Below are 11,532 nucleotides of genomic sequence, written 5' to 3'. Positions count from 1 at the left end.
TTCAAAGATTTTCAGTTCCAAAAGTACAACAATTTAATAGATAACTACCATAAATACACTATGTTTTAAAATGGTTTATGAGAAATACAAACCCTATATTGATTATCAGCTCTGTGATCAAATGTTAAAATTTAAATCTGTGATGAAGTAAAATCATTAAATCAAATCTCATGTGTGCTACTTTTCCTAATTCAAATATAGGAAGTTTAACTTTTCACACCTGTCTTTAAACTGAATATTTCAATTTATGATGACTTTATTCTGCATGGAATGAAGCCAATCATACATTTCAGGTGGATACAAGACTCGCCTCGTTTATCAAAATGTAAATTTCAATATAATTTGTCTTTATACTTATTTTAACAGCAAAAAATCCACTTCAGTTTACAGATGGCCAATTGCTTAACTTAATAATATATAACCCATTGCTGTTGAACATTTGCAGTGAGTGCTGGTGAACCTCTGTGTGATGGTGTTGCACAAGATGTCCGAGGCCTCTCCTGCACCGGGCTGAACAGCTGATGAGGGTTGAAGTGAAGTGAAGGGGAGGGACCGAACCCGGCAGGAAGCTTGAAGGCAGAGCCTCATTTCAATGAAGCCACTGGTGTCTGTTGCCTGCTTTTATCTCTCTGTGCTGGAGAGTGAACTCCTGTCTTGCACATCTTTGAGTCTCTGATAGCAAATCACCACTGACACGTCGCTGACCACAGCAGCAGCAGCAGCAGCAGCAGACAGAGGATGCTCAAAGGCACGCAGGCTTATTTTCTAAAGTTTGTCTTCTGAGATAAGTTGCAAGGTGTTTTTTTTTTTATTTGACAATGTCACTCAGGCAAATTTCAAGTACATATGAGTTTCAAGCTTTAGACTGGAAATACTGGCGCTAAGAAAAGTTGTTTCACTCGTCTTGAACTGCGTGTAGAGGGCAGAACAATGAATAATCAGTCGATGACCGGGAGGACCATGGTGCCGACCATTCCGTCTGTTATGTTTATTTTCGGGGTGGTTGGGAATGTCATCGCCATCGTGGTTCTCTGTAAAACACGCAAAGAGCAGAAGGAAACCACCTTCTACACGCTGGTGTGTGGACTGGCAGTCACGGACCTGCTGGGCACACTGCTGGCCAGTCCGGTCACCATCGCCATCTATGTGAAAGGATCGTGGCCCGGCGACGACCCGCTGTGCCAGTACTTTGGATTCACGATGCTGTTCTTCTCTCTGGCGGGACTCAGCATCATCTGTGCCATGTCGGTGGAGAGATACATCGCTATAAACCATGCCTACTTCTACAATGATTATGTGGACCAGAAACTGGCGGGTTTAACTCTGCTAACGATCTACATCTCCAACGCGCTGTTCTGCGCTCTGCCGATTTTGGGCTTCGGACAGGTGAAGAAACAATACCCGCAAACCTGGTGTTTTCTAGAGTGGAGGAGCAACAAGACCAGCGATGCAGCCTACTCCTACATGTATGCAGGTTTCAGCTCGCTCCTGATTCTCGCCACTGTCATTTGTAACGTGCTGGTGTGTGTGGCTTTGATAAGGATGCATCGGCGCTTCGTGCGCAGGATGTCGCTGGGAACCGACATGGGGCGCAACGTGGACCCGCAGAGGAGAGGACGCAGCTTTGGGCGTCTGGCCGGTGCAGAGATTCAGATGGTCATTCTGCTGATAGGCACATCGGCAGTGGTGCTCATCTGCTCCATCCCCCTTGTTGTAAGTTCTCTTTTCGTCCACTCACTGTGTTAATTCTAACCATTACGCACGTTTTACGCATGGCTCTTTTAGGTAGAAAATCATTTTTAGAAATGTTTAGTCAATCAATTTGACACAGAGAAGTGTGTGTTATTAGACAATACATTTAAAATATGATTATTAAGCTCTAAATAACTTTTTATTCCCCCTTATAAACTATTACTCTCGTCTTTTCCTATATCCACTGTGCACGTTTTACGCACGGCTCTCTTCGGAGAAATGTACCATTTGAACATGGAACAATCTGTTCATGGAGTTTGATACAAGTCCACGTGGGTAATTAGGGAGGAAAGTTCAAACATATTCTTATTTATTTTTATTTTCCTCTTTTCTTGCTCTTGGTGACTCTTCTCTTTGGCTACTCATCCACATTTCCACTCTTCCTTTCAAAAACACACACGTGCACATCCAAATGTGCGCACTTGCAAACAATTTAAAACATTCATCCATCTACTCAGCAACTATTCTTGTTGTCCTTGCAGGCGCAGGTGTTTTTGAACCAGCTCTACAAAACTCCAGTTGAAATGAACTTGGAGAAAAACCCAGATCTAAGAGCGATACGCTTCGCCTCCTTCAACCCTATCCTGGACCCCTGGATCTACATCCTGCTGCGCAAGGCTGTTCTCCTCAAACTCATTGAGAAAATCAAGTGTCTGTTTTGCAAAATGGAAGCAAGGGGGCAACAGAGACAGGGAAACTTCCCCTGTATTGATGCTCATCAGCTCTCCTCGGTCTCCAACCGAGACTCTATGCGAGATGTCAACAGCACCTCCCAGACCTTCCTCTACTTGCCAGAGGGATGTGAGGTGTACCCTGGAAGTTGTCATAAAACAGACAGACTCTCTGGCTCACAACCTTCCTCGGCCAGAAACTCACAAGCTTCTTTATCCTCTGAGCAGGGCAGCATTGAAGCTCAGAGCAGAGAAGGGACAGATGTAATCAGGGACCTTTCAGCCGTGCCGTGTCCAAAAGATCCTGCAATCCAAATGTCACTGAACTCTGAGACAGCGGAGGAGAAATGCATCTGAACTAACTGAATCAGGAGAAAGTTCTCAGATCGCTCACAGGTAGATCTACTGAATTACTCCTCAGTAAGTGAACCTTGAAAACCCTGAAGAATGGGGTTGGCACATAAAAAGAATGAATGACTCCTCGCATGAAGTCGGACACATGCTGCGAGAAAGAGACAGAGAAACTTGAAGTGCTGTGAGCTTTGTCATCTTGTTTCTGCACCCAGCTACCTCAGAGATGGCTATCTGTGACTGTGGGGAACAGATTTTGTCATTTTGCCCAAAACAGCAGTTATCAAAGCAGAGATGACCCACTTCTTCATGGCTCAAGTATCAGTGGGTGAAAAGCAATCCCTCCTAATTTCAGCTACTTTGTTCAATCGTTGTGGAAACCATTACAGTAAAGTGGATGGGGCCAGTAATTTAGAATAATTGAGTCACAAGCTTGTGGTCTATATGGTAAATGAAAACAGTGCTGAATGTGATCCTTATGAGTAATCACTGGCACATGTGCTGCCATTGTAAGGTTCGGGTTGTTTAACAAACTCCATTGTACAGTGCTTTTTGAAGGAGGTATCGTGTTAGTTCTATGACTAATGTACAGTGCAGTATTATCATGTCGTGAATACCGGTGTTTTTGTTCCTCTGTCCTGGAATACACACAAATATGTCATCTCAAATTAAGAAAACATTGTTTTCCATCATACGGTGGGGGGGGGGGGCAAAGAGTCCTGTGCCATAATTATTAACACCAAACCAATTTGAATCTGACTGATGGTGATGTTGGACAATTTTTCCGCAGCTACAGAAGATGTGGTGTAAGTTGGTGGACAGATGTTGGTTGGTGCGGAGTATTAAGATGAGCACTTTTCGGCACAGCTGTCAGTTTGAGAAGTGCAATGTTCTAAATGATCCATGTTGTGTCAAATGTTGTCTGTAATAAAATTATTCTTCTCTAAGAGAAGGTTCTAGTTAATAAATCACAAGTCTACAGATGTATTGCTCCACATTAATTATATTCTATGTCTTTTAACCTTTGTCATGTCTGTCAAAGAACTCAAAAGATATTTGAAGAACATATTTGGATGTTGTGTTTCCGTTAGGTCTCCACCAACAGTTATCCTGCCAGTGACTGTCTCACATAATTGGGTAATTTTTTGAAAATTGTGAAAATGACCCATCACATGCACCTTCCAGGAACCGGGGGAAAGGTCAGTGCAGAGCCACAAATATTCAGTTTCCAATGATATAAAACAGAGACAATCACAAATAACTAGAATGTTTTGCGTCAACACCCGCAAATGTTTGGTATTTTGTTTGAAAAGACACAGAACAGTTGCTATGTTCAGCTCTAGTATCCATTAAATCCCTTTCTGTGCAAAGCTGCATTTTTAACAGTGACAATGTTCCCTCCTTTAATGTGCTATAATGTCAGTCAATTGACACCGTCTGCTCCCGTCTTACCAACATATAATAGACTGAACTTTTGAACTCGTGTTTCGTCTGAGCTTTTCCACTCAAATGAGCTTTATGTCTGCAGTTTCAGCAGCTTTGAAAATCGCTCGCCGCCTCCTTTTCCATTTTTTTAAATTGACTCCAGATTGTTGCCTAATGCCGTGGATTATGTTCTGCCATTCTCGTCTCTTATGTTACCATTGATTATATATTTATGTATATGTATAGATAAATGCTGAGTAACACGACCCTCTGGCGTTTCACAGTACAAGGATATTTCGTTAAAACCAAAGTTTGACATCAAAGTGACCAATTATATTAGGTTTCTTAATACATTTTGAATTATGCAATTTTTTTTTATTTGTTTTTGCTGTATTTGAGAATGAAGTCTACATTTACAGTAGTTCAGCATGTTTTTTTTATTTAAATTCATACAATTTTTATGTGTGTCAAAACTAAGCAGAAACTACAGATAATTCAGGAATACAAATGCGTATAATGCCACTTTACGTTACTACACTACAATTACACAGCTTACGTGGCCTTTGACATGTCGTCATATGTTGTCAACATAAAGCGGAAGTTGCTAATATGATCAAGTTTCTCATACTTCCTTATTCCTGGGTAGGTTTGGTGAGATCATGCCATGACCCGCATCAGTGCAGACAAATGGCCATGAGAAGAGCCGGCTACCGCGTTTCCAAAGTCTACAGACAAACAAACAAAAGCATAACACTCGCAATGAAGAATCCTGAAAGCTTAGAAAAAAAGCCTCTGGATCTTGGTAATGTGTCAAATGGCTAACGCTAGACACACAGAGAAGGGGAGAAAAAAACGAGCGTGTTAGTCTAATGGAAAATAAAAGGAAAACAGGATCTCAGGAAGTAGACCTGGCCGAGAGAGCTTCTCCCCTGAAACAATAAACACAATCTGAGGCTTCAATTCATTGCAATTAAGCTTAAACAAGCAATGCAGTGGCTAAGGTAAACACATCGCCGAGACGCCTAAGACAGAGTGGCAGAGCGGCCTCCAGACTCTGGGAACGACACACATTAATCGAATTAAACTGTGAAAAATGGGATCATACAACAGTGAGACGCTACAACAAGCCTCCCACTTCTCCGCAATTTGATCCTCTTTGCTCTCCCTCACCTAATTAAATGTATAAATGGACAAGCAATGAGGCTGATGTTTACCATCTGTGTGAACAGGTGTACATTCACACCCCATACAAATGAGCTGCATAGAATAGCCTCCCTGACCTCAGGTTTCAGCGTCTCCTCTCAATGTCTCACTCTTACTCACAGGCCAAGGGGTTAGTATTTTTGGATGTATTCGGGTGGGAAGCGGTGATACTTGGGTAAAATCCTAAGTGGATAAGTGATATACAACTTTGAACAAATGTTATTACAAACCTGTGGAGCTGCTTTACATCAGCGGGGTCGTTCAGTGACGCATTGCACTCTGTCACCTCCGGGCCCATTGATACACAGCAGAAAACACCTGCTGCTCCACGACGTCTGCCGTCACCCGCCATTGAAAAGGACACGAAACAATCCCGGTCCAGAAATGTGGCAGAGCTGAAGTAGAACAGATTCACAAAGTGATAATTGAGTGTTATAAGAGCCTGAGCTTCTGCCTATGAGTGAACAAAAATAGGTATGAAATGGAGTTTGCAGTTTCCCTTAAATTAGTGAGAAGACCACCTGTTTTCTTGTTCAGATTTTTTAAATATATATATATACACACACACACACTTTGATCAGTGAAGGTCAAGAGAAGTTAATATAAAAAAATACAGAATTGTTTTAATGTTGTTCCTATATGTCCAAAACAATATATTCAAATAATATTCAAAGCAATGAACACACTATTTCTGGGATATTTATATATATAAATCACAACAAGAAAACTCTCTTTATATATATATATATACATATATATATATACATATATATATATATATATATATATATATATATATATATATATATATATATATACATATATATATAATATATATACATATTTAATAGGAACTATTTCATATAAAATTTATTTTCGAAGCAATATATTTGTAAATTTCAAATTAACCTTGATTTAATGTCTTACTATATCAGATCAGATTATCTGCAAAGAGTCAAAGTCTTAGACAAAACAAACGAAACACAAAAATAATAAAAGATGACAAGAAAAAGTAAATTAATTTATTTTTCCTTTGGGGGTGTGGGGGGGGGTTAAAGGGGTTAGAATCCCAGCTTCATTTATGTTGGTACTTTGTGTTCAGTTACAGCAATGTGAGCAGCTCCAGGGAAGGAATGGCTCACCCTCCTGACTCTGTTAAGTCCCACACAAATATACAGTATGTAGAGCCACTTATTTCAAAGCCCTTTAAAGCAGAATTATGAACACCAGCAAGTTCCCATGAAACTAATTGGTAACTTTGATCTCCATTGTTATATAATACTCGTGCAAACAGGAAAAACTGAGCCACATTACGTGACCCATCAACAAGCCACAGAAAACACAGAAATCTAGATTTTTACAAGGATTTGTTTTACACCTTTTAAACTATTTGCAGATCAATTTGTTCCTGTAAATGGGAAGTGAAATAGTTTCCAGCAAAATGAAAACCTTATTGTGCTCAGACCTCCGAGTGGAAGGAAATACAATATTTACATATCTGATTATGTTTTTTTTCCTGGGACAAGTTTAAAGCGGACAGACAAAGGTTCAAAAGCAATGCAAGCATTATAGCGTCTGTTAATAGTGCAGATATGTGTGTGTGTCACTGCGTGTGTGTGTGTGTGGGTGTATACACCAGGGTCACATTTTTCATATTTTCCAAGTGTTCTCCACAATGCACAGTGGGTCACTTCAGTGGGTTTCTGAGTAAGAAATATCCATAAATTTCCAATTCGTATCACACACAGACCTCCCAGGAAAATTCACATTACTTGCACAAACTACATGTTGCTGAGGAAATTGACTGCTTAGCGTCCAGATGAAAGATTAATGACCGAAATCATCCGTCATTACGTGCTGTGCACCTCCCACACTCTGGGTCGAGATCAAACCAGTGACATCAGTTGTATGTCTTCATCTTAGAAATTACAAACGACAAAAAGCAACAAGAAATCACACACAAACACACACAAAAAAACAGAAATGGTAAGAAGATATAAGACATGCATCAGGTTTGGTGCTACAAGAAAATGCACTGAACGCCTACAACCATCTGCAGTCGCTAAAGCTGAAAACACACCTAAACTGCATCACTGTGGCACATCATATAATGTCTACCACCAATAGGAGGCGCCATGCTGCGACAAGCCGACAGGACAAAGACCGTGTGTTTATGACATTTATCAAAAATCACAATCTGTCTCCAGTCTCAACCTCAAGTGCTTTTTCTTTAAATAAAGATGGATGACATGAAAGCTCCCCAAAAGTGAAGCCAAAAGATCTCAGTCACCCCCTGGTGGCTGGCTACAGTATAGCTCATAAATCTCGCCTCATCCATCTCAGAACCTGCACGTACAAAGTTGGCCTACACAGCAAATACATTTTTTCCAAAGAGAGTTTCTGTCATTTTGGGCAGTTCTTATCCCACTGATACATGTGATTATGTCCGATTTGTTGTTATGTCCAAAGGCACCAACCACACCAAGGCAATTTCCTGTATATGTAAATATACTTGGCAATAAAAAGAATTCTGATTCTGATTCTGATTCTGGTGTTCATGTTCTAGGCTTTAATTAGTCTACGGACTTTACCTAAAAGTTGAGTGTTTTAGACAAAAGTGTTGAAATGACAACTGTCAGTGGCATGTGGCTAATGTGAGCTAATAAAGTAGACAGTACCATCACGAGTTAGTTAAATAAATAATAAAGAAGGACAAAGTTGCTGATATCAACTTTTTCAAGACTGCGTCCTGCACAGCGGAGCTCTAGAAAAGTTTATAGAAGGAGCTGTGCATTTTTTGCCAATACAACTTTCCATTTGAATGATGTCACACCCGAACAACCCGAGTTGGTAGCGTTCCAGTTGCACAGGAACAATGTTTACGTTAGTAAAAACTACAGCTTTCACTACTGTCGGTGCCATCTTGGATTTCGAAGTCAGGGGTGGTGAGGTTCCTCTGACCTTCAAAGTCGAAATTCTGTTAGAATTGCAACTTCCGAATCATTCTGAGCTCTGAGGTTAAATGGAACGTGGCTTACGCTCTAATAGACTCATTACTGCCCCCTGAGGCTGGGCTGATTTTTCGTTTGGTCAGAAATCGACCACAAAAAGGGACAATAATGAGGTAATTCCACGTTAAAAAATAAAAAAAACTTTGTGTCACAAAAGGAACAAATTAAGTTTTATCAAACAGATTTCAACTTTTCTGGGGGGAAACTTCAATGGAGTCAAATTAGGTCGTTGGTTTGGCAAATGTACGTCTGGTTAACCCCACTTTCATTAAAGAGCAGCACACAGCAGCTTCCCTGAGCTTTTCTCAGGAACCTTCCAGACGAGCTGTACTTGATATATGTGGCTGTCGCTAACACTCTGCTTTGACACGGTGGAGAAATACTGCACAGTGGATATGATGGTCTTGAACAGAGCTTTTTTTAACGTAGCATGTAAACCAACAAGTAAATGTAGTTGGTTAGTGATATACTGATGCTTTGTTGCCATCTAGGTTTTCAAGCAGATATACCCCCCCACACTTTTGAACTTGTGTGTGTGAAAGATTATTGACAACACCCCACAAAGTATTTAATTCCAATGAGAAACTCTGAGTTTGACCTCAACACAAACTACTTACTACTGTCATTTAGCGAGACGTTGGGCCGACTGCCTAAACATCCTCAACATGATGAAACTGTTCATGGAGTCATTCGAACATTTGAGCATGTGGTCGGGCAAACTTGACTAATGTATGTAAATTTAGGAACGGTGGTTTCATGACCTTTGAAACAAGCCACAACTCAAGTGTGCTCGTGCACGTATACACGTGCGTGTAAGTGCTTTCCAGCACTCAAACAAATCGACCACGCCACTGTTCCATAAATACATAGTACTAAGAGCAGGACCATAACTAATACAGAGAGTCATGTCCTTTGGATGTACATTGTTGTGTTTACATTTTGATAATTGTATTTAGTTAAACATGCCGGGATTTTTATTGGCTGATACCAGTATATTTTAAACTTGGTGTGGGTTCTTCAGACCATCAAATGGAGAAACTTTGTGTCATACATAAAACACAGACCAAAAAAAGGAAAAACGATAAATCAAATGATACTGATGTTTTCCACAGGTCTCTGTAGTTGTGGGTCGTGGGTTGCTCGGACATTATATTGGACATAACAGCAATATTTCTAAAATCTCTGGTTATGGCGCTGGTTAAAACAAATAGGAGAGAGGGCCAATGTATACTCCATATCACAGGGAGTCCAAAAGTTCATGTACCTCTTAAAAACTAAAACATTTAGAATAATATCTCCATAATCCAGTGCTCATTAGGTTGTTCACAGAAATAACTGAACAAGAAAAGTTGTTTTTGTAAGTATAGTACAACTAAGGATTTAGTTTACTATAGAAAAACATTTCATTAATCCCATCAGAAGGACTCATCAGTTTACAGTTGTTTGTATCTTATTTGAGCACAAACGCTGATAGTTAACACAACCGCACAGAGAGGTGCTCCAACAGGGAGTCACATGTCCACACCTACTGGAAGCCAACAGCCCCCCCCCACTCGCGCTGCCGTCTCTGCCAACTCTGCTTCTTACTCAGTGATTCTTGGAGCTCTCAGCATTTTTTATTTTTTTTTACAGCTGCTGAGTCTAAGAATGTTTCTCCTTCAATGCTCAAATAATCATTATCCCTGCATCACCTATTACAAGCTGACTAACATTTCCCCTCCTTGTTTATCCGCACCATTAATCATTTATTTCAAAAACAGGTTAATTTGACCGCAGAGCTTCTCCAGATGCCGGAGGCCGTGCTTCTCGTCCGCCCGGGTATCGTGTTACCGTGTCTTGCTCTGAGGTTTCCTCAAAATTGGTGGTCAGAAACAATGTTGGTGGGTTAAACGCTGCTTGTTTCCTGATTTATTTTAAGATTTCAGCACTTCATAACTCAAACCAAGATGCCCTGGTTGCCAACATTAGCATTGACTGATGTATAGAGCCAATTCATAAACCACAGAGTGCATGAGTAGGAAAGCAAATGATTTATCAACGGGTCTTTGGAAGTGTATACGACTTAAAATAACAAAAATATAATGAAAAATACAATAATCGGGACAAAGTGGACACAGTTTTGGTCAATATAACATATTTATGATACTGGGTTTACTTTACCCTGTAATAATTGTCTGTTTTTACTCTGTGTAAGTTATTCATATGATAACTGTAAAATGAAGTTCAACTTTAACCTTGTACCTATCACAAATGTAAAGTTCATTGTAAAACAAAGATTTTAAACACATAAGAGCACTCATATTAGCATTTAGAAACACCCAACCATACCATAGTTTAGTTTGGTTAAATAACTTTACAGTAAAAGTTAAAGTTAACAAACACTGGTACTGGGTGGTTTTCCTCTCAGCTTGGCACCGTGTAAGTTGACACATTGCCTGCTTTGGTGCTTGCACGTGCACGCTCAGCATGTCTTCTGCTGCCTCTGCAAAGATCATTCCTACGTCAAGTATTTGAAAATTGCCTCCATCTCGTTAGTTGTGCCTCCGAGCCAGTGGCTTGCACGGGAATGCGTCTGGTGAAAGGTGCAGTGCACCCGTGAATCGTGATTTAGTGGAGGGGGTCATTTAGGTCACAGAGATGGATCAACAGCAACAAACCATAAATCAGGTGCTTTACGTCGAGCTAAAATAATTTATGAAATCATTGACTTCAAAGGCCATGAAATTAGTGGGGAAAGTATGTTTCTGGGTATTTCATGAACAAACACTTCTCAAAACAGTGACTATTACGCATGCTATTAATCATAATAAATGTGCATTGTGTGTGTGTGTGTGTGTGTGTGTGTGTGTGTGTGTGTGTGTGTGTGTGTTTAAAAACGTATCGTCCTACGGCTCAATTTTCGTCTTCCACTTGTGATTCTGGAGTTCAGCTCCTACCAAATGTAATGAGGCGCCTCCCTCACTTCGCCCTGAGCGGTGCCAGTAATTGTCGGCAGTGTGGATCAACATGAATGTAAGTGTTTTACCAGCGACTGGGAACAAGTGCGCTGACTTGCACACAAACTATATCAGATGTCGCCTCCTGAGTGCACTTTCAGCAGGCATATATTCTTGATCTCT

General features: G+C 40.4%; 1 protein-coding gene across 1 annotated transcript; it reads left to right on the top strand.

Annotated features, from left to right (window-relative positions):
- Window positions 1–603: 603 nt before the first annotated feature.
- Window positions 604–3,743, top strand: ptger4a (prostaglandin E receptor 4 (subtype EP4) a). Its single transcript, XM_035166157.2, has 2 exons — window positions 604–1,713; window positions 2,235–3,743. The coding sequence occupies exons 1-2, from the start codon at window positions 931–933 to the stop codon at window positions 2,778–2,780; spliced, it is 1,329 nt and encodes a 442-aa protein (XP_035022048.2). The 5' UTR covers window positions 604–930; the 3' UTR covers window positions 2,781–3,743.
- Window positions 3,744–11,532: the final 7,789 nt, after the last annotated feature.

The sequence above is a fragment of the Hippoglossus stenolepis genome, chromosome 9, assembly GCF_022539355.2.
Source record: "Hippoglossus stenolepis isolate QCI-W04-F060 chromosome 9, HSTE1.2, whole genome shotgun sequence".
Classification (NCBI taxonomy): domain Eukaryota; kingdom Metazoa; phylum Chordata; class Actinopteri; order Pleuronectiformes; family Pleuronectidae; genus Hippoglossus; species Hippoglossus stenolepis.
This window is presented reverse-complemented; position numbering and strand designations above follow the sequence as displayed.

Bases quoted from the DNA above. Each gene is read 5' to 3' on its own strand.
- ptger4a (XM_035166157.2), top strand. From the start codon at position 931: ATGAATAATCAGTCGATGACCGGGAGGACCATGGTGCCGACCATTCCG. The intron at 1,714-2,234 runs GTAAGTTCTCTT...TTGTCCTTGCAG, and splicing joins TCTGCTCCATCCCCCTTGTT to GCGCAGGTGTTTTTGAACCA.